General features: G+C 38.6%; 3 protein-coding genes and 3 non-coding genes across 6 annotated transcripts; 3 read left to right on the top strand and 3 right to left on the bottom strand.

Moving 5' to 3' along the window:
* Positions 1 to 3100: 3100 nt before the first annotated feature.
* LOC110060861 (uncharacterized) lies at positions 3101 to 7685 on the top strand. Its single transcript, XM_089271595.1, has 5 exons — positions 3101 to 3478; positions 4299 to 4448; positions 4641 to 4875; positions 6233 to 6333; positions 6820 to 7685. The coding sequence occupies exons 1-5, from the start codon at positions 3166 to 3168 to the stop codon at positions 7011 to 7013; spliced, it is 993 nt and encodes a 330-aa protein (XP_089127721.1). The 5' UTR covers positions 3101 to 3165; the 3' UTR covers positions 7014 to 7685.
* On the bottom strand, positions 7497 to 18992 carry LOC110060801 (polyunsaturated fatty acid 5-lipoxygenase-like). Its single transcript, XM_020767595.2, has 16 exons — positions 18096 to 18992; positions 17083 to 17127; positions 15508 to 15633; positions 15265 to 15362; positions 14967 to 15099; positions 14300 to 14398; positions 13385 to 13481; positions 13134 to 13251; positions 12572 to 12664; positions 12009 to 12069; positions 11674 to 11779; positions 10637 to 10725; positions 9916 to 10089; positions 9579 to 9742; positions 9040 to 9172; positions 7497 to 8534 (listed from the first exon to the last, which is right to left on the bottom strand). Exons 1-15 carry the CDS (start codon positions 18606 to 18608, stop codon positions 9070 to 9072), a joined length of 2019 nt encoding a protein of 672 aa, XP_020623254.2. The 5' UTR covers positions 18609 to 18992; the 3' UTR covers positions 7497 to 8534; positions 9040 to 9069.
* On the bottom strand, positions 13866 to 13939 carry Trnar-ucu (transfer RNA arginine (anticodon UCU)). Its single transcript has one exon. It is a non-coding gene; the product is annotated as a tRNA-Arg (tRNA).
* On the top strand, positions 16230 to 16303 carry Trnar-ucu (transfer RNA arginine (anticodon UCU)). The gene has a single exon. It is a non-coding gene; the product is annotated as a tRNA-Arg (tRNA).
* A 1168-nt stretch (positions 18993 to 20160) lies between the features above and the next one.
* Trnar-acg (transfer RNA arginine (anticodon ACG)) lies at positions 20161 to 20233 on the top strand. Its single transcript has one exon. It is a non-coding gene; the product is annotated as a tRNA-Arg (tRNA).
* A 462-nt stretch (positions 20234 to 20695) lies between these two features.
* On the bottom strand, positions 20696 to 23509 carry LOC110060849 (marginal zone B- and B1-cell-specific protein-like). Its single transcript, XM_020767656.2, has 4 exons — positions 23150 to 23509; positions 22278 to 22393; positions 21511 to 21615; positions 20696 to 21320 (listed from the first exon to the last, which is right to left on the bottom strand). Exons 1-4 carry the CDS (start codon positions 23333 to 23335, stop codon positions 21176 to 21178), a joined length of 552 nt encoding a protein of 183 aa, XP_020623315.2. The 5' UTR covers positions 23336 to 23509; the 3' UTR covers positions 20696 to 21175.
* Between the last annotated feature and the right edge of the window lie 68 nt (positions 23510 to 23577).

Below are 23577 nucleotides of genomic sequence, written 5' to 3'. Positions count from 1 at the left end.
AGTTCCAGGAACTTGGGCGATATGTCCAAGTCCCAGGGACTCTAAACTATTTCGATAAGATTTTGGATTTCAGTGAAATCGAGAGAGAAAAAATAATTGAACGCTTGGTTATGAGCAGCCTGGCCGAAATATAGCCTCTGTTAACTGACTTAGTCACTAAAAATTCGCGCTACGCGCACCTTGGTTTTGACCAACTTAGGGTCGATTTCCGAGAGCTTAGGCGATATTTCTGAGTCCTAGAAACTCTAAGCTAACTCGAGAAGACCTTGGTTTTCAGTGAAATCGACAGGGAGAAAATAATTGAACGCTTGGTTATGAGCAGTCTGGCCGAAATATAGTCTCTGTTAAACTAACTTAGTGTCTGGAAAGTCGCCGAGTCCGAGCTACGCGCACCTCATTGATTTTTTTTCTTATCCAGTCTATAATATCGCGCGTATTTTCTCGTTTATCGATGTGGCAGATGCGTTATTTCGCTCTTTGGGACTTCAGGAATCCTAGGTGCTTATTTGCCCTGTTTTGGGCTCAGGCGATTTCCCGTGCCTGACATGCCTAGTCGACCTTTACTTTGGGTATGAGGTTTTTTTGTTAAGTGGGAGTGAGTGTTTTCTCCATCCGTCGCGTGCCCGCGTAAGTGTTTCACGCGAGGACATCTCTCGGCTTCAAAAACTTCGAGAGTGTAGATTCTTGCCGATCCCTTTTAGCTTTCTCTGCGTGGGTCATCGCGCGTTCATCGGCTTGACACACGCGGTTCCTCGCTCTCAGGGTCTTTGAGACGTTTGTGAGCTGATTTCCCCTTTTTTCGGTTTTGGCATTTCACTGCGCGTTACTTGCGTAGTCCGCCTTCATTTTGAGCAGAAGGGTCCTTTTGGTCGTTCCTCGTAGAAAATCTTTTCTTTTTTACACAGGGCCCCTTAGATGGTTTAAAGATCTTATGGGAGTTTTCTGTTTTTGCCCGTCCTCCCATGTTCACGTAAGTCTTTCACGAGTGGAGATCTCTCGCATTCAACAACGTTTGGAGTATAGAATGTGCCCGGTCCCGTTTGGCTTTGTCCACGCGTGTCGTCCCGAGTTAACCGATGTGACACACGTGCTTTATCTCCCTAGGAGTCTTTGACATGGTTACGAGTTGATTTTTCCTCTCTTCGGTTATCGCTTTTCCACGCACGTTACCGAGCCTTGTCCACTTTCACTTTTGTGCTCTTTCTCCTTATGGGAGTTTACCTAGACGGTTTGAAGCTTTTATGGGAGTTGCGTGTTTTTGCCCATCCTAGAAAGTGTCACACGTGGACATCTCCCGCTTCAACAGCGATGGGAGTATAGATTATCTTTGTGTTTACCGGTTTGAAGTACGCGGTTCCTCGCCCTCAGGGTCTTTGACATGTTTACGAGCTGATTTACCCTTTATTTTGGTCTTGGCATATGCATGACCATATGCATTCCAACGCGCGATACACGCGTAGTCCACCATTAAGCAGGAGGATCTATTCGTCACTCCTCGTAGATTTTCTTTTTATTTCTGCTTCACATGACCCCACCGACGGTTTAAAGATTTTATGGGAATTGTGTATTTTCGTCCTCCTTCGCATGTCCTCGCGAATTTTTCATGCGTGGTCCACCTTCATTTGTAAAAGCATCTGGTGTTTTACTTCTCGCGGATCATATTTGCTTTTGCCACAAGCATCCTCGCGAGTAAAACCATGAGAATTAAAAAAAAAACACGTATTTTTGCCATCTCGGGGTCTTTGAGACGTTTACAAGCTGATTAGTCCTCGCATTTTTTTTCACTTTATTCATTTTGAGCAGGGTATATTAGTAGTGTTTGCCTGACTTCTTAAAGTGCTCAAGAGTTATGACTTTCTGCCGGAAAATAGAAAAACATCTATCGTGTGCATGAAAATCGGTGCCAAGTCCGGCAGATGTTCGATTTACAAAACAGCATGCAATCAGTAATTTGGCTACGACAGAGATGGCAATTAACATCACAATGTTGTCTGCACATAATGTTTTGGCTTACATGCTTATCTTATTAAATCCAATTTGCTACGTTGGTTGAAATCACATTCCGTTCGACACAAACATTTTACGGGAGTTCAATTTTGTGGATATTTTTTAGCATTTTTGTGGTCATGAAATACTGGTTAATCTCCCTGGATATTAATTTTGCGATTTTCAGAAAGTTTTGTTGAATTGGATTTACAAAATTCTCGAGTCAGTTCTCATTAAACAAGCTACATACAATCGACATTATTTCTGGAGTTTTGTTTATGCACCATAGAGACGTGTTAACTAAATGACGCTAAGATTCTACATGCGATGTTTCTATGTATAATTCGCCAGTGGAGTAAATTTTTGCTGAGAAAATTTTTGGCGAGATTAATTTTGCGGATAGTGGAAAAACTCGCAAAATCACAAAAAGTAGAAGCCGCAAAAATTTCGTGTCACACGGTAGTAAAATCAAGGTAGTTAGTCACTTACGAGCTTTCCAAATTAGCGATCACTGTTGGTAACAAAGAGTTATGTTTCTTAACAGAGATCTATAAATGTTATCACGAGAGTCTTTTTCAATTAATAAAGATAATATTCTACAAAGCAAATGAGCTTAGTATAGATATGTTTATTGAGGTTTTCCAGAGCGACGAAAGTCAACTTTTAGTACTCTTTAAAACGTGGCAAGGTCAACATACACATTCTCCTTAAAGTCGAACTTATTCATTTTTCTTAGTGGGCTATGCAAATGGCTTCACTTGCTTTATTTCTCTTTTTTATGAGAGAAATAAGTAGCGTGTATCAATATTGTTTAAAACATTACATAAAACTTAATAGAATAGCTAAAACGTTTATATTTCATCATTATTTTCGAACAAATATATTGATGTGATATTGCTTGTATTTCCTTCTTCCAGCAAGGTCGTTGAGGTTTTAAAAATGAATGAATTAAACAAGAGAGCTTTGAAATTTGCATGCGTAATCAACAATGGCTAAGTTTGACAACTTCCAAACATCTTCAATAGATACGTTTAAATAATTAATACTAACCTCGTTAAGTATGATGACAAAACAGTTTTGCCAAAAGAATTAATTTCGTTTTTGGAACTCCGATTTCAATGATTACTAAAATGTTTTCACTACATAAGTGTTGACGTTTTAGTTGAAAGAAGAAGCATAATGGTGTGCTTAAACATTCTAACGCTTCTTTTGTTCGCACTTCTCTCATCTAAGATTGCGGCCACAAAGCTCCTGTGTGATGCTGTTACGCGTTCAAGGCATGGATTTGTCCTCAAAGGGCATGTCTTCAATTCATTTATTACAGAACGCGTTGCCTTTTACTACAACGCTTGCAATGCAAATCCAGCTTGTCAGAGTTTAAACTACAATCTTGGCAACAGAAGCTGTGAGTTCAATTCAGAATTCAGCAGAAGTCAGCCGCGCAGTTTTCAAGAGAATGTAATATACGTGTACGCTGACAATCCAGATCGAGGTAAGTGTTTAAAAACCCCAATCCTTAAATCAATTGCACACAAAAGTAAAAAAAGTTCCAAGCAAATAAATATTCTCGCTTCAGGTACAAATTTATGGCTAATGGTAAAGAGCAAAAGTTGAATTTTCGCCGCTTCGCGTTAACGTTATTCTTAAGCTCCCTTTTCACCACGGTGACTAATCTACCAATAAGTACTAAAATATGCTTCCTTTTTATCACGGCTATTTCTTTACTAATTACTAACAAAACGTGTATTCTGATCACCATGGTGATTTTTCTACCAAGCGGCACCAAAATGCGTTTCTTTGTCACTACGGTACTTTTTCTATCGATCACCATGAAAATGAGGTCCCTTATTACGGTTCTTTTTTCTACCATTTAGCACCAAAACGTGTTTCTCTTTTCACCATGGTGATTCTTCCACCAGACACCACGAAATGTGATCTGGTTTTACAACGGTTATTTTTCTTCCCTGAATCACCACAAACTTCATTTTCTTTTAATCACGGTTATTTTCCTAGCGGTAATAACCAGACTGTTTTGGATTCCTTTTTTCAGCACAGTGACTTTTTTCACGACCAATCACCACCATCTCGCTTTCCCTTAACTTTCGACCACCGTTCGCTCTCTACTAATCACCATCAAAATGCTTTTCTCTTTTACCACGGTTACCTTCTGCCAATCATCAATGCCTTCATATCAACCCCCCTCATGTTTATTTTTGTGTGTGCATTTAATCCCTTTATTTTAAGTGTAAAGTATTTTTGATATTATTACACAATTAAATAATTACACACACACTGGTTTACTTCGTTAACAGGAAAGAAAGGATCTCACTCCTCTGTACCAGGCCTCTCTTGTAAAAACATCCAAGACAGTGGAGATCTGGACACTAGCGGCACTTATTGGATTCGGCCTGTAGGCTTAGATGCCAGTTTCTTAGGATACTGTGAAATAACAGCGATCGGAAGTGAGTTTTAAGGCTTTTTATATATTCGTGAGTGGCGACGTTATTTAAAGAGTAAATTGGCTTCTCATAGTTCATGATGACCTAAAAATGGGTTGAGCATCTCTTCTAAAACAAATATCATCTGTAGAAATGCCAGGTGAAATTCAGTCACATCTCGCACATTTATTAAACAAGTTTTTTTTTTCTTTAAAGAGTGGACGAGAGTCACTCAGTCATGGATCGAGAACACTCTAAAGGGAGGAGTTACGCTGAGCTACAGTGAGGAAAGCAATGGCCTCGCCATCTCAGGTCAAGTGACGTCATATGGATGCGGGTCAGGAATAGCTTCCGGTGCGTTAACCATCATCAAAGGTTACTGGACTAAAATAAAGTACACACAAGAATTCCGTGGAGTAGCGTCATGTTGGAGCATCTTTGGAAATAATTTGTACGTAATATTATTGATAGTCAAGTAAACTCTGAGGAGTTTTCTTGATTTTTATTTTATACGAGCGTGTTACCGTCTTGGTGTCGGTAACAAAATGTTTCGTTTAATGCTTGACGTCATGTTTTCTCATTATGACGTCATGAAAGACGTGTTAATGCCACTAAAAATTAACACATTTAGATGATTCTCACACTGATAGCGTAAACATCAACATTTGTCGAATTCAGTGAATGCTAGACAGGTCATGAATTCTGTCTACCCCATTCATTTTGTTAAGCGTAATTAAACAGATTTAATTGAATTTTTCTCAATATGCAAATCAACAGCTCGAGTTGGCTCTCATTTGGTTAGCGTAATTAACAAATTCATTGAAGCAGAGCGATTTTCAATCGAGTGCCGTATTGAACCAAAACTAAACCAATTACTTGCCAGCTGGACTACTCAGCGAACCTCAAACCGTAGTGAAATTAAAGCCAAAACCATAGCAATTGCCTGATTACCTTCGACAATCGATTGAAAACTTCTCTATGCAATTACACACAAATAATAATAACAGCTTTATTGAAGTTTCAATGTATTTAGTATTAACTGCTGATTGGGGACACAACAAAAAAGAAGTTAAAACTATTTACAATTAAATAAGTAAAAAAAGAAGTGTGTATACAATCAATCTGCAAAAATGTATGTATAAGTAGTACATGAAGACAGTAGGCATATTATAGGTAGTCTTTAAGAATTACAGAGGTTACAACAATTATTGTTGTTGTGCAGAAAAGACGTGAGGTTTTTTTTCCTAATGTTCTTTTTGAATGATTCGATATTCAGAGAACCTTTCAATTTATTTATCTAGTTGGATTGTTTGGTGGTCCACTTAGGCCGGGAAACTATGAGGCAATTGAAGTTTGCATAACCAGGTCCCTGGAGCTTAAGAGAGCGCCATCCTCTTTTCTAGCGTCAGTCAAAGAGTATTAAAATCGCCGTGAGAGAGAATCAGTTATATCCAGCGATGCTTACTGGACATGTTGGCTTTTCATGAATTCCTAACAGTAACCATTCATAATCGAGGAATTCTTGGTGTTTCCATATACTAACTCAAAACTAACCAGAACCAACGTACATATGCTGAAAATCAACTAAACATTAAAAATTCACCCGAAATAAATTAAATGATTTCTCTGAAGGTGGCAGAATTCTAAATTTGGGAGAACGTGTTTGTCAAAATATAGCTACCATGGGGACAATAAGTGACGTATTCAATTGTTCCGAGATAGGTTTCAGGTTAAGGGCGCATAAGCAGTTGTGCTGTGAATAGGAGGCACTGATTGATTTGTAATGCCTGTTCTTCTATTCAATCAAGGACTGGTGGTGGGTCAGTTAACAACGAACCAACAGGCGTGCATTCGTTTGACGCAGCTCAAGGAGACTCCATCACAAATCAGTACTTCATGGGAGGAAACTGTAAGTATACCACGTCATGTTACTCACGCACGAGTGTTCGTGCTGAACTAATATTTTGTTTCGTTCGAATGTTTAACTGTTACAGTATATTCACGACAATTTCTATCATTAGTGTTGCCACTAATGATGTAGAACAAGACATGCAAAATACAGCAGGCAATATAACCAAATCAAAACAATAGTTTCACCGGCGATGGTTTCAGCGTCATTAGATCAGCTAGTTAATCTGATAACCCTCCCCTCACAACTTGATCGTCTGGAGCAAATTTATATAAAAATGACATTTAATTTACTTAATAATTTACTTAATACGATAAAATCAGTGACAGGAATGGTTGTTACCCGACGTCAATAGTTAGGTAAAATTCAGAAAGAATGGTATTGAAAAGCAGCAACGAATATTGTCATCCCCCCAAACTATATCAATCGCAGATATTTTACACTCACTTTAGAATTAGACCATCTTCTCTTCTTGACATTTTGCAGCCCACGAGTTTGATGGTAAAACAAGAAAATGCAATAACTTGGCAGACAATTTCTGGGACAACCCCACCCCAAGCGTGAGGTACGCCACTGTTGTTCTTAGAAGACAACTGACTGCAAAACAGGCTGGAATTTTTACCGGTACCTCATGTGGCAAGCCAACATATAAGATCAAGGATATATACATCTTCTTTTAGGTTAATTAGTTTAAAAGCAATAGACATTACGTGTTCTGTGGGAAATTTTCAGAACGGAATATATTTATTCAGAACTTAGTTTCTAAACAAGGGATTAGTGCCTGAACCAAACAATAAGGTCGGGCGTAAGACTGAATGAAAGCTGTTTTTTATGCAAACTTTGCTACCGCATAAACACATGAGATAAAAGAGTATTCTCTTTCCCTTATTGACTCAGAAACTTCGAACTGGTTGGTTTCCCTGCATTCAAAGTATGCGGATAAAGGGTAAAACCATTTGATCGCAAATTCTGTTCAGCTAACAACAGTAAGTGCTTTATCATGGAAGTAATAGTTCCCAGATTCGGATACTTTCCGCCATCGTTGTTTTTAACGGGGAAGCAGGGTGGGGCCTTGGTTAACTTGAGATGTGAACGACTAATTTTATTTCATTCCCAAGGAGAGTCCCTCTGGTGTGTATAATTTATACAAACGTAGCTGAGTGTTGGATTCGTTGATTTACAACTTGACTTTATTTAAAACGAAGCATTCTAACTATGGGAGAAAAGTTGATTTCCCTGATATTTCAAAACAGAGCGAAGGTTGCTTTACTTTCGTAACACTTATTTGATTCGCATTAGTTATCATCAAATTAAGGAGACTACCACCCCTCTCTTAAAATCAAAAACAAAAAGTGTAGACATCTGTTTTATCCAGCTCAATTCTAAGAGTTCTAAGCAAAGTGTGAACAGCATTAATTTAATCGTCCTATTGACTAAGAAATTGACCAAAATCGGAGTTTGGTTTATTCTAAGATCTAAACTTCAACCAAAGTAAACACTTTTTAACGGTGTTCAACACTTAATCAATACTAACAATCAATATTTAACATTATTAAAAGCTTACTGTCATCCCAAATCCTATTACAATTTTAATTACTTGCTCGCTTTTTACCAAAACTGAAACAATTTATTAATACATATTTGCGTTGCAAACTATATTCCCCATTATTTTAACCAGCACTGATTCAATAATTTAAACCGTCCGAAACTTCAAACAAAAGCTTCAAGAGCCACGTGTATTTAACGATATCACAGTTCAAACAAATCACATGCAAATGCAGTTCTTTAGGCAAGTGTGTACACATTCCTTCATTAGCCTTTAAAAGATGAATCAGCAAGTCAAATACACAATGCAATGCGTTTTCGACTGCTATCCAACCTTTTTGTACATTTGTTTTATATATAAAACTTGGTACACTGAGATTTACATTAAAAAGTTACATTTACGCATAGCCTCTATCCACACGATAATAAAACTGAAAAATCTATGCTTCTGTTAGCCTTGTTTTAAGGGTTATCCCTTCCTTTGCAAGCCCATTTTAGGACTGTCTAAGGACCCAACCAATTACGTCACGCGCAGAAGGGAAGAAGGAAGGAAGTGAAAGTCTGGGCACTGATGAGGCACTTACGGGCAACTAATTGCCAACAACAAAACATTTCAAAATACGAGAATTTGTCACGGCCCGCCGTGGAGAAAACACCTGAAAAGAACAAATAAGAAAGGAACGTAAATTATTAATTTTTATATAACAACCAAATCAATGCGCGCGCTCTACTTGGTCAATCAGCTATAGTTTATTGTGCCAGTAAACTCATGGAAATTTCGCGTGTCTTCTGAATTATTATATAAAAGCAATAGACCACAAGTTTCTATGGTTTATAGGCTGATAAACCACGCGGGATGTTGGAAGAACACGAGAAGAATTCATAAATCACTCGCGATTTACGAATTCTTCTCGTGTTCTTCCAACATCCCGCGTGGTTTATCAGCCTATAAACCATAGAAACTAGTGGTCTGTTGCTTAACTAACCCTATGACAAATATGCAGAGTTAAACAGCAAATAGCTCAGACTAGCAAATTAAAAAGAAGACAAGTTGATAGCCTTCTCTCTAGGATAACTCGCAGCCATGTTCAGCCTATCTAAGCTCAACCAAGTTAATGAAATTTTATAACTCAATTAATTAATAAATCAATCTAAGCAAACCTTTCCATTGTCTCACTTTAATACTGTGGTTCACTTAGAACTTCTGCTTGGATTCAAGTATTCATAAACTACTTGTCGTTTCTTGTTTCTGTCCAATATGGTTAATGCAATGCATTTCAAATCATCCAAGAATCTGCAAATGAATGCACCAGAGAAAAAACGTGTTTAGCTTAAGGCAAATGAGAAAGAAAGATTATAAGAGTACTGCTGATACAAAAAGAAAAGAGAGAAAGACGTGAAAAACGTTCAACTAGCTGAAGAGTCTTGTGTCTGTTGCATGTGATGTGCAGGGGAGTCAGTTCAGGGTGCCAAGGGTTTCCAGATCTTCCTTTCTTCGATATCGTGTTCATTACTCAGTTCAAGTGAATGCAGGTAATGCCCATAACCTGTAACTAATTTGATGGAAATTCAGTTATGATAGTTATTTGATCATCAGATCATGTTTTACCAAGAAGAACAACAGCAGTGATTTCAGACTCAGTTATAAATATCAATTCTCGAGAAGAACATTACAAACACTCAGTATTTGTGTGTTTTACCTAGAAATCGCTTTCTTGGCGACTGGATCATGCTGGTACATGGCATGGAAATCAGCTAATCCATTGGTATGTCTCTCTGAGAGTAGTTTGCTGATAACTATGATGTCCAAACATATGTTTTTAGCAGGAAGACACGCCACGATCTCCTTTTCCTCTCTCCATTTCTATAAAACGAAAAGGATACACCTCAGGTAAATAACTACACAAACACACTATTGAATGAACCCCTTTAAAAATACAACGGCAAAAAGGGATCGAAAGGGAGTGCTAGAGTCTTAAAATAGAAACTTTCTCGGTTGTCCGTTATGTTTCAAAAACAACCAAAAGCCTGACCAACCTTGTCTCTGGGCGGTTGTCCCTTTAGGATGGCGGGATAGTTTGGTAGAAATGCATACTCATCATACTGCGATACATTAACTGCAGCATGCCCGACCGTGCTGGCAAATATTATAGAAGTTATTGCCTGGCTGAGCTGTTCTGTGGTAGCGAACCTGCCCTCACCTGGAACGCCCTGAAATTGATAACATTTTCATACTTTTCTAGACCATGGAAAAGTGAAAGTTCACCATGCACTTCAGGTATAGTACTTCACAGTTCTACAACTTTACTTGCACTAAAGCACACATTGCGAAAGATTTCTCCAAACGCACAAAAAATCGTTCATATTCCGAGCCACTTCCATTCTCGCCATCGTTCGCCATACTCACTTCCTCTTGAGGTCCTGTCATTTTTCCAGGATACTGTTTTACAAAATTAAAACATTATTGCTGGGATCTGTGATTTAGCTAGGATTTCTGACGCTGTATTCAAATTTGTCCATATGTCAGAGAAATATATTTCCATCCTCGCCATTGTCATTCATCCTCACTACAAAATAGCTCCTGTCATTTGTCGGGTTCTACAAAATCAGGCCCTTATTGTGAGGTTTTATGCTCTCTAGGTATGTTTTTTTAACTTTACGAAGTCGGGTGAAATTTAATGTCATTGCTTTAATAATGCAAACTTGCACCACGCAAACTTCAAAAGCGATATAAAATTACGTTTACTTTGCACCTCACCTTAATTCCACACCCAGGATTTCCATCTGCAACCAGTTCTAAGCCCCAAGCCTGCAGCTCATAATCTTCAGCTAACTTTTCTTCTTCATCTGGTCGTGACAAAAGCAAAGCCAGGAAAAAACAAAAGCATCCAAACAATATACATTAATTGGACGCTCATTGCAGTTCTCACATGCCAGCAGGCGTGTACGTACCGTGATTTTCATTTTTTCGTATAATTGCTGGTTTTCAGTGTCACGCAATTCAAAATAGATCAAAATAAAAATCAAAACCGGTCAATAGATAAAGTCCAGAATCTGGAAAACGAAAGAACGTAAATATGCAAAGACTCTCGCCAAAATTCTGGTCACAGCAATTTTTCTTATGCGAGATATGCGGAGAAATTTTTTACCCAAATTTATAGAGATTTGTATGGAGACGCCATGCTGGTGCCCATCCATATGGGCACCAACATGGCGGCCGGAAACCAACAGAAACATCTGTCACTGAGTTTTGCTACAAAAGCGTGGATTTATCCCTCAAGGAACTCTTAAACATTAAAATAATACTTTTTCTAAGACATGAACTGTTCAGATAGTCAAGTTCCCCGAAATAAGTCACTTTTTTAACCCTCATGACAGCTTTCTAGGCCGTCATGTGAATGCCGCGTCACGCAAAAGCTTGGAAATTCAAGCGTAGTGTATCACAAAACCAAGAACCCATTCGGAGCGAAAATTTGTATGAACATTAGTTTTCAGCTGCTCTTATACATCATTTACGTAAAATCTCAGGAAGATCAATAATTTTGTAGTTCGAATTTTAGTGACGTCATGTGAAAACCAGCTATAGGAAATTTGGCGACAGCTCTAATGACCCCGTCGTAAATTTATGGTGTAATGTTTGTAACACTATTTGTCAGGCATAGATTTTGCCCCAAATGCGTCCTGAAATGCGTGAGATGCCGGAAAAATCCCATTCCACATTTTGAAGAGCAATTTTTTGTTCGTTAACAATATCTCGATGTTACTGGTAAATGAGTCCTAACAGTTAAAACTCACCATATCGAGCCTCGATGATAGATGTGACGTACTTATTGATGGCGCTGTATAACATAAGACCATCATCTCTGTAAGGGTAGTCAGGGAGTACAGACGGATCAGAAACCTGTCACCATGGTAACAGAGTAAAAAAAATGTTAGTGATGTCAACTTAGAATGCGCCAGGAGAGGAGATGTTGTTGTTTAATTGTTTTTTAATTATGAGATGAAGAGGACAACAAAAATGACTCTATATTGTGATCTCAAACTTGGTGAATTTATCTTTTTAATTCTTAATTGTTCCACTTGTTTCGTATTTTATCGGTCTAAATAAGCTCTGTGTCTAAGCGACTCACCCCTCTTTGCTCGAGGTCTGCTGGCAAGGTCCCATGTAGATCCATTCTCCACTCTTGCCATCTATATAAAGAAATTCACCAACCATTGCAAAGAAATTTAAAGGTTTGAAAGCAACCAGTGTTACCAAAGTTGATTGATTGATTGATTAATTGATCGATTTCATCTTTCCTCGACTATTAGATATCAAGGACCTCATATATGGTCGAAACTAGATAATAAATTGAAAGGCTCCTCGAACATTGAATCTTTTAAAAAGAACATTAGGAAAAAAGGCCTAACGTCACTCTTAAACAACAACAACAAAAGCAGCTGTAACCTTTGCAATTCTTAGAGACTACCTCTTATACACCCATTGTTTTATTGTACAATTTACACATGCTACATGTTTTAATTGCGTATACATTTTTGTTATTATTCCTTATTTGTAAATAATTTAATTTTTTTGTTGTGTTCCCAATTAGTTGTGAAAACTAAATACATGACACATTAATAAAGCTTTTACTTTACTTTTACTTACTATTCTGACTATACAAAGTTTTTCATTACACCGCATAAAACGTACCCCAGGGCTATAAGATCCAGAGTTCCTTTTGCTCCCAGAGTAGTCACGCTATCAATCCAAGAACCAGGCGCAAGCAGCTCGTTTACCTCAAAACTGGTGATAGAAGGGAAAACTTAATTTTCTATCGCTTCGCAAATCCTGTCTTTATTTCCTCGTCGTCCTGTATTTTGCCGGTCTAAGTGATCGAAAACGTTTTCATGCACTAGCTAAGAGGAAGAAGTGATCCGCCCCTAACAGACCCTGCCGGCATTTGTCTCTCAGACACCTAACCACATAAAATAGACCAATTTCGATATATTAAAATTCAGCCTAACACAATAGACCTCAGCACGAGGCTTTGGGAAATAAACCCAACAAACTCTGTACTTATTCCCCGGAGCCTCGTACTGAGGTACATTATTTTAGGCTGAATTTTAAAATATAGAAATCGGTCTATTTACCACCCAAGTTTGCCAGTTTTTCCAAGTTTTAAAATTCTCATGAGGACGTTGAAAGACGTTTAGTTAACATAAATAAAAGGTAGATATAAAAGCTATTTTCAGGTAATAGGTTATATAATTACCAGTTAACAGGAATCACGTGACGTATGTACGGTGCAAGCAATCTGAAGACTGGATGTGAGGGAGAAAGTTGGCGATGCGTTGCTATGGCAACTGCTTCCAAAAAGAGATGGGTGTAACCTTAAATTAAAACAAAACAGAAAAACTGAGAAAAAAAAGAAATATTCTTCTGAATACGTTTGTTTGGTTTTGTACCTTTACGGGGAATACACTGCTATAAATATTAAGCTGACGGCAAGTGAAGTGATTGTACCTAGCAGGACGCATGATCTGTGGTACTGTGCATCTGCATTGTTAAACCACATCTTTGCCAACATCCACGTGTACCAGGGATCGCTGGGAAGGAACACCTGACAGAGAGAAACTTTGCGTTGAGGAAGGACGGCCGTGTATAGTTTTGGTTAAAATTACCTTTAGAAAGTCAAAAAAAGAAACTCATTCAAAAGTGGGGCTTAAGTCAATAGCGATGATAAAAATATAAAAATAATGATCCAGATAACGGCGTCAGTGTAACTTGTAAAAACTGAGAATTTCACCGATCGATTGCAAAGTTGAAATCATTACCAAAAAAGGTGTAAAGCCGGCCTTTCAGTGAGTAGACTAATCTTACATTAGGTTATCCATTGCGTTAAAGTCGAATCTACACTTAACAGCAGTAGAAAAAAGATCTAAAATATCGCCAGTTTTTTATTGTTATTTTTTCTTTAATCCTCGAAAATTAATTCCAAAAAATTTGCCCCCGGTGGGACTCAAACCCACAACCTTTGAATTAGAAGTCCAACACGCTAGTCCATTGCGCCACGGAGGCGGTATGGGTTACATGAATAGACTGAGTAAATTTTATCGCCATCTAGTTAAGTTCAGAGAAAATATAATTCACCATACGGTAGAAGCCAGTAAAGGGGCGTACCAACTTTAGCCATGTCACAGATAGAACATGTGACATTCCCTTGGTAACTGAAGACAACAATAGAATAATCAAAGGATTGTTGTTATGGAGAAAACAGCCCTCAATTTGGTTCATGACCTTTCCCATACACCACATTCAGAAAGCGTACCAAACGGCAAGACGAGACTGCGCAACTACACGCCTTGATCTTTGAATCGTATTTCATAATCGTGAAATAGTTAACGTTTTCACCAGCACAAAGGTTTATGTTATGCATACCGGGTTTTCGTCACCTTTCTCTTGGAAAAGCTGAATAGCGACGGGAACAAGATAAGACTTTGCTGGACTCAAAAAGAATAACGCCATTGGAGAGACAACCTGCAAAGAGAAGAAAAAAACAACTCTGTTATACTATCATGATCTAATCCCAGTCCATGAGCAAGACTCAAGAGATACAATAACCAGCTTACAAGTGTACCTTACATCGGTCAGTTTGCAAAATACGTGAGATATACGCTGTCGAGGTCTGAAATAACGCATGTCTCATTACAAGGAACAGATATCTCAGCGACCTCCGAAAAGGCTAGTTAGCATGGGTCATCAAACTGCATCGTTGACCCAAAAAAGGTTATACCATGTCCGAATGATAAGAGCATTCCTTTGAAATAATCCGTAGGGGTGGATCATGAACAATGATGCAAGATAGTGCATTAAAGAAACTGATGAATCAAGTCCGACAGGGAATCATCGCCATTCCTTTATCCCATCATGATCAGAGTGATCTTGGGATCATTGTTCCTGATTTGGATCACCCCTAAGGAATGCACCTGCCGGAAAAAGCGAACAAAAAATGTCTTAAATGTATCATATTTGTCTGTAATAGGTATGAATGTTGGGTGCCTCTGGACTGACACATTCTCATCTTTTCTATTTTGAATTTTCCAACCTTTTTATTTTCATCCAGTTTTAAGCGACTCAGGATTTCTAAATCAACAATAAAGATCCTGTTTGCTGCCAAGGCAGCGTCCATTGTTTGTCCTTCTAGAAATGGCTCCAACATAACAGCAGTAACTGCAAACCTGCAAGAAAGCAAATTAATTTAGTCTGTGTTGTTTTATTTTTTAAATAAGCATCAACAGCCAATGATTAAGAGCATTAATTTTCTAAGCAACACAAACGAACTCCATGCTAAGTTTAGTCTAAAACGAAATTGTTTAAACAGTCTTTAAACCGAATCTACTCACTTGTCAGGTATCTTTGAGCACAGACGAATCAACGTTGGATTGCAGCCGCACAATCTCTGTCTGGCAAAATGCACATCATCCCGCCAAAAATTCCGCCCCTGAGAAAAATGGAAATCATGAATGCATTCTACCCTACAAGAAATACCTGTTTCAGTATGCTTTTTGTTGCTTAGCAACCACTCACGGACATACCGGCTCAGGGTAAGGCTCAGACACTATCAGGCATGCGCATATTTCACTTACCGCTGGCTTGCCGAACTTTCTGTCAAAAATTTCATCAAAGTCATGAAGTGAACTCCACGGTTCAGAGCCATAGTCTGGCAGATTGTATTTGCTGACCAAACTAGCTCGTCTAACAATGATATCCCACTGAAAGACAAAACAAAAACCTGATTTGAGTCTGTTTAACTATGTTTGTTTCCCAATCAGATGTATCATATGAGCAGATCAGATGTACATATATAAGCAAAGTTATAAATAGTGGTTGGGCCAATTTTTAACTCTTTCTATAGGCTCCAGGCTTACCAGACCCTCTATGAGACACGCCTGCAGGGAATCATGGTAGTTGTATTCATCACTTTGGACTGGATATCTGTTTTGATGAAAATAACTACCAGGATTCCTTGCAGGCGCGTCTCATGGAAGAAATTGGCCATTGTTTCATTACTGCGTATTAAGAAAGAGGTGGCCGGCCAAAAACCAGAAATGAATTTTTTCATTATTAATGCGGCTTAAGAAAGAGGAAACCGCAAACTCTCTTCGAAAATTCGATTATATGGCGTACGGGGTGTATTTAATTCGTGACTCACTTGGACACCACATGTTAAATAACAGGTACAGTTAAATTTGCGGCGTTTACGACAACCACGAAAACATAATATTTTGCTTATGAAAAAACCAGTTTTGAAAAACAAAATAAAACACCACAAAATAAGATCAAAAACGGAACGTTGGAATAATGTGAAGCCCCCGTGGCGCAATGGACTAGCGTGTTGGACTTCTAATTCAAAGGTTGTGGGTTCGAGTCCCACCGGGGGTGGTATTTTGGCTTTACACAATATGGAGTTCAAAGGCTTTTTCTTTATTCACACGAATAAACTAAGAGCAGCCTTTTTTCTTTGTCCGTTACGAGTGACGCAAAAAATAATTATGCGAGTTGAAAAAAGGTGCCTTTGTGCGAGGATTTGCGTCTTCTTCCGCGTCATTCCGCGCTATATCCGTGTTCATAAAGGGCACAAAGTTACAATATTTATTTGATTTGCGTCGTCTTTAGAGAGAACATAACATGGCCGCGCTGGGATACGGCATTTAACTCTGTTAATTGCTGAAGGTATCTCTCCGGAGTGAGCGCAGCGAATGATTGAGAGATACCATCAGCACGAGAAGAGAAAGTTCGCATTCGGGCCGCGCGGCCACGTCATGACCTGTTTATCATGTGGATATGGAGGAAACATCCAAATCAAATTAAATATCTCAGGTTTTTATTTCTTTTGAAAGCATCAAAAACAATGGTCACCTTAACTGAGATCGGTACCGTAATCGAAGATCAGTGTTTAAGCACACAGACAGACAACCATTTAAGCAACACGCAAAGAATTAGTCTGCTTCTCAAGAAAATGTTATTTTCTGTAGTAGCAAAGTCAAATAGAACTTCAATGATGCTGGAAGAAAAATTATACATGTCCGTAACCATGACGACATGGATATCCTCACATGTGAAGGATTAAAATAGTAACTTCAATGCGAGCGACAAATATATCAAATTTGAATGAGCTACATTACAAGACCGGCTTGAATGAGTGACATTACAGGACTCACCTGGTGATTGTGGCTGAAAACCTCTTCTTTTGGACAGAAGCTGATCTGAAAAGCAACACACCACATGAGTTGTACTCAGTCATAACTGAACTACGCATAGCAGATTTGTCGCTTATAAAAAAAAGGGGGCGAGTGCGAGTAGACTGTCTGACGACCCAAAATCGAACACCTGATTCATGAGATGTTCTTCGAGCAGATCCCAGTGTTCGTTAAAAGTGAGGGTTCGATTTCTTTAACGGTTTGCCATTGTGGATTTCCAAAACCCAAATGAATTTCATGCGTTTCAAAATACACCCAAGGTGAGACTCCGAACGCCACGGGGGTGGATGAGTGGGGAGAGGGAGGAGGCTGATGTCGCAGGGAGAGTTTAGTGATGTCAAAGAATCAGTAAATCTGAAACTGTGATCAGCAATGTCTAACTTTCTCAGCCAAGATATTTTAAGCCGTCCGAACTAGCACTGCCCATAAAAAAAGTACATTTGTAGTTCGTTTCAGATACTGAGTGACGCAGGATATTAACCTGCAAGCTAGCACTCATAAACGTCCGCTGTTTAAGATGGCGGTTCATCCACGGCTCTAGCTAATAAGCCAGCAAAGTTGTTCCACTTGGCAGACCATCATGCATGACACCGCGCAACATTTTATCCACTCTCTTAGTATAAACAAAATAAATTAATTATGCAAATGATGGCATTAGGAATGAAAGCTTCCCTAAAAGACGCTATCCTCTAAAGGGAAAAAAGCTTCAAAGTTGGCGTTTTTCCAGTATCTACAGTCACGGACGCTGAACATTGCCTAGCGTCGCTATAAACACTTCCTACAAAATGATATTTACGATAGTTCGAGGTTTCTCTATAAACGACTCAGTACATTACGCGCGAGTTCGCTTAGGCACATCATCAATGCGTATCATACAAGATCAGGATTTCAAGACAAGTCTCGAAATTAATAAAAAAAGTGCAAAATTAAATTAATAAGCAAGCATTAATTTTTCTGTTCTGTAGGTCTCTCACCTGTGGTGGAATTCCAGATCTTTTTCTGTAATATCGATACATGGTTCTTTTCCAAAATAATTCTGTTTCTCTTTGCTCAGTCTCGATATCAAACTGAGGTAGAGCGCTATCGTACATCCTCAGTATTAAAGGATGCCAGTTTTTAATCCATCGATGGCATGGAAAAATAAAATCCTCGAAATCTTCTCCATTGTAACGTCGAATCTCAATCGTTTCGATAAACCACTCTACATAATTTCTACGATCTGTCGCGTCGCGTCGGACAAACTCAATCTTGCTAAAACGTCCGATTTTAATCGGTTCACAGAACTTGAATGTATCCGTGTGGCCTTTCTTGAACACTGTCACACAACACCCTTGCAAGCATAACTCTTTCGACCTGTTTCCTTTCTCGTCTATTATCGTTAGAAAAGCTGCGTTGTGCAGTCCTCCGCCCTTTGTGTCTCCAGTTTTGACGGTTATCACCAAACCAGGAATATCAAAACAGTTACAGCAATCCACGGTGTTTCCCATTTCATTAATCCATCTCTGAACAGACCTGTATTTCAGTTCCAACAGGTGTTAAAATTAAACGGACCGATTCGCGCTAAAATAGATGACAGCCAAAGGTAAGGGCGTTACAAGTTACCAAAGTTGAAGAACATTCTGTCCAGCTTACATAGAGTTGTTGTTTGTGAAGAACTGCGCTCTTTACTAGCGTCCGTCAAGTTCGTAAAACTATATCTTCTTCATGCCAATGTAAATGAGTCAATCCACTGAATCCAACTTAGATTTAATCACGTTTGTGGCCTGCAGTTTAACTACACATAGCAGTAAAATCATTTCATTTTCTCTTCAGCAAACCGGATCCTTGGATTAATGCAGCGTTGCCCTGAATTATACTCCACAAAAAGCTTATTTATACTGATAATGTACTGTGAGATAAACTAAGCAAACAGACTCCCAGCCACAAGCAACAGGTGGGATACTGCTTCTTCATGAATTTTTAACCATTTTGTCAGGAGAAAACCGCTTAAGGATAATTATAACTAAGGGACATTTTCATTATGAAATTAAGTAGACAATTCCTGAGAAGCAGGATTCGTTTCTTAAGAAATATGAGTGGGCAAGGCCCCCACGAAGTACTGACATTAGAAACTAGCCAGAGGCCTACTTTTTACCGCTCATTGTGCAGGTATTTGTTAAGCTACTTTTAACCTTCTCATTCCCATGGTAAGAGATTTTAAACCGAATTTAGGAATGTTCGTTCAGCAGGTTTAAGACACCGTGTGTCAAAAAAAAGTAGACTTTATGTTCACTACAAGTGTATCAAATTAACTGATGAGCTGCTTGGATACGACTGAGGTTGAAGTTAGTTAGTAAATTAACTATTGGTAATGCCGGTTTTTCTTGTAGCAGAAACAAGTTGATACCGACTTGTCCCCAGAGCCCGCGCTCCTTTTGGTCAGCACTTAGAGCGATCTAGCACCGGAAGTCCGCTATTCCCTCGCTTTTCCCACTATTCTTACTTTTCCCTTCAAATCTAATAGATCCGATGGAATACGAAAGGAACTCTCTGAGTATGCTACCAAAATCGGGTCTAGCTGGGCAAAAGGATGGCGGCCTCGGGGGATAAGATTGAAGAATTGGTCCAGACTGGAGTGGCGAAGCCAGTTCATTTTGATCCCGTCGAGCGATCCCGTCTGTTTTAAGCTCAAACATCAACTCTCCTTACTATTAAAGTTCACAGATTTTTTTATATTAGCAGTGAAATTTGAGTGGTATATTACAGAGACGAACGGGGATACGAACATTACAAGAGAAGGTTCAGTTTTCAAGTGACTCAGGCGACTTATCCGAAACTTCGACTAAATGTAAACGCGGATCGCGGGCGCAGAACGAACGGGTGCGAAAGTCCAAGCTTTTCGCTTTCAGCTTGAAAACTTATTTTCAGTGCCAGTCATTATACCTCTAAATGTTGTTGTAATTTTAAGCGATCATGGGATAAAATCTGTTTAGAGCGAGCCGAAATCAGAAAGCTTATACAAAAATATATAACTAAAATTCTCCTGCAACTTCTCATGACGGCCCTGTGGCCCAATGGATAAGGCATCTGACTACGAATCAGGGGATTCCAGGTTCGAGTCCTGGCAGGGTCGATGAAATTTTTTTCTCTTGCTTTTTTCTTTTTTTTCTTTTTTTTAATTTTTCTTTTCTTTGCTACATAACTGAGAAGGCTGGAAACTCTCAAAACGTTACGTCTAATTGTCCCGTATTAGCTGTGTTTATGGCTTCTGCATGTCCGCGACCAACGACTCGTACTCGACAACCGTAACCCCGAATTAATGGTTTTAATAGTTCTTTTACGTCAGATTGCATACCAAACAACGAAAACAATTGTTCTTTCATATTAAAACCCAAACCAATATATCCAAAGGCAATACTTGAAAGAGAGATTTTCGTTTTTTAAACGCGAAGAGTCAGTAATGATCACCTTAAAAACGCTGGACTTCTGGAATAGAGGACACCCGGAGCGGAGTACAGGTTGTACGATGTATCTAGACGGAGTAGCTCAAGCTATGGCATAGGGTCATGCAGGCTACAGTAACATAACAGCTATGTTAAAATGATTCTTCATTTATTCCATGAGCACACAAAGGCAGCAAATATTAATCTTCATCGTAGAGTTGCTCAAAGTGCAAGCAAGTAAAATCTTCAAAATGGTAAAATGAGCTGCAACAATTTTTTAAAACTACATGCAGCGTGAAGGAAAAGAAAGCAATTAACTTAACTAATATGATTGCTATTGACATCGTTAATGCAACGAAGCACTTCTCACTAAAACAGAAGTAAAACCAATCATTCGCTGTGAAAGGACTGAACTTTCAAGTGCAATTAATATAAACTGTGGCTAAATGAAAATGGTCACAGACTGGGATTAAAGTAAATAAATTAGAAAGGATCACTGGTGGCTTGAAAACTTCAAAGTTCTTTTATTATAAAATGACTGACTAAGCTCTCTGGTTGCAGAATACTTGTAAGAATACAGCCACAACTAAACTTAATACCCAAATAGAAACACATTTGAACATTCTTCGATATCATAATTCTTGCTTCTCTTTTTTCACACAGTCCTTAGTATATTCTTTGCACAAGTAGTTGAGTAGATCCTTCGATTTTCTGTACTCCATATAAAGTTCCTCTTCTCCAATGTCTCCAACCAAATTACTACACTTCTGAGCAAGTCTGGAAGGCAAAGTCACAGAGTGTATGCTTGGTTAAAGCAAAGTCACAGATAGTATGTTAAATATAAAAGCAAAATCACAGAGAGTGTGTTTGATAATATTAACCAAAAAATGAGACATGGTACATGGAGATTGCTTTGAAGAACAGCAATAAAGAACTAATTTATACAAAGCATGATAACTGGACCCACCTGCCTGGCCATTTTCCACCACCTTGCATCATACCAGGAAAGTCCTTAGCTTCAAGACCTGGTCCAGACAAACGGTTCACTCCATGAACTGTCTTTAAGCCATAGCTGAAAATCACAAGTGTACAAAATCATGCAAATGACTCTTCCTGTGCAATTTCATACTACAATCAATCAATCAATTGGTTAATCGATTGCACAATCGGTCGGTCGGTCAGTCAGTCAGTCAGTCAGTCAGTCAATCAGTCAGTCAGTCAGTCAGTCAATCAATCAGTCAGTCAGTCAGCCAGTCAATCAATCAATCAACCAACCAATCAGTCAGTCAGTCAGTCAGTCAATCAATCAATCAGTCAGTCAATCACTCAGAACCTTTATCAACATGACAAACCATTCTAGTACAGTGTACCTACTGGAACTCAAATCAGGGACACAAAGTGAAACTAAACAAAATAAAATACCGTTGGATTAAATTTCTTGGTTAAGTTTCTTTACTTGTCATGCAGGTTTTATTAAATTTCCACAATCATGTATTGAAAGTTTTGGTGCTTATTCTGGAGTGACTGGCTACATGCGATCACTCAAGTTTGCATCATTCCAAAATATCAGTTGTTATGTACTGGCATTACGACATTACCAACTGGTAACTATGGAGTTGTATTAACTGAAAGTTATACCGTAATAACTTTTGATTTCCTTGCTTATTATAACTTGTGTAAATTGTACAAGAAGCCATGGAAATAATGAAGTTGAAAAGTGACCAAATAACTTACTCATCCCACGACTTGTCACAAACAGTTTCAAACACATCAAGGATATCAGACTCTGGCAAAGGCTTTCCTTTCAGGGATGGCCTCTTTTCTTCAGCTTTTTGCAAAGCTTGGCTCATCTATGAGAAACAACCACTCTCAGGTCAAAGTCAAATACTAATGTAAACAATAAAAAGGACAAATACTCTGACAGAAGGACAACAGCCAAGCAAAATTGTATGGGAAATGAGAAACTGTTGTCCTGTAATTGTTAGATAGAATATACTAAATCTCCTTACTGGATACATCTATTTTCTTTTAAGATTTTAACTTAAGACTGACAGGGATATATGAACGTGCCCTCATTGCTATTCTAAAGCTGATCAACTCAAGTCAACACTTTTCGGTCTGCATTAGAGCTGGCTCAGTTTGGAACAATGCAGCTCTTTAACAATTACTGAAAAAGAGGGTTAATCTCAGTGTAAAAACCCATGATGCTTTTGTTTGTTTTGTAGCTATTGTTAGGGTTAGGATCATAAAGGATTCTCATACCTAGAACTGGTCTGTAGAAGTTTTGAACACACATGGGAAAAATTAATAACAATTCTCAGAATTGGGTAAGGTTCAAGTTTTAAAAGTTATTAGAGCTTTTGATAAATGAACCAATTTACTGCAAAACATTGGAGGAAGTGACCCTTATGCCAGGTCATCTATTCATAGGCTGAAAGTTAGCGGGTAATTTATAAGTTCAGCCGCCTTTAATAACCTTAAATTAATCGGCGCATTTGTGCTGAAAACGTAAAAATTAACATCACAACAAAGTGCAAGAAATTGATCAGATAAGCATTTTTCACACGTCAGGGACGAAAGTGTCAACTTGGGACAACTACAATTACCTGATAAGCGATCGCGGTACAAGCATCACACGTCATCTCAAAGGACTTAGGAGTGTGCGGTGAATGTTGTTCCTCTTCATTCATTTTCGGCGTCTCAAAGCGCATTGGTTGCCCGTCCTGGAACCCGAGAGCTCCTGAACTCAAAAAACTGACGAATGAACACAGCAAAACACCGCGAAAAGCCATCTTCTTTGCCACCGTTCCCTTCCAAAAAAGACAACGACGCTTGTACAGAAGTGAACTGTTATCAAACGTGTCTAAATATATCAAATCATAAATAAGTAAACAGCTTCAAATGTAAAATAAGGAGGACAACAAATCGTGCTCCGCCACGAGAAAGTGTAGCAGTTATCCTTTGGCGGGAAGCCGCTGTACCTGTTGTGAACGCGATTCTTACTGCTCGGTTACCAAGCAACTTTTTGCCACGT

The sequence above is a fragment of the Orbicella faveolata genome, unplaced genomic scaffold (assembly GCF_042242905.1).
Source record: "Orbicella faveolata isolate gen_17 unplaced genomic scaffold, um_ofav_v1 contig_34, whole genome shotgun sequence".
In the NCBI taxonomy this organism is placed as follows: domain Eukaryota; kingdom Metazoa; phylum Cnidaria; class Anthozoa; order Scleractinia; family Merulinidae; genus Orbicella; species Orbicella faveolata.
Note: the sequence above shows the minus strand (reverse complement) of the source record. Positions and strands in the feature narration are given on the sequence as shown.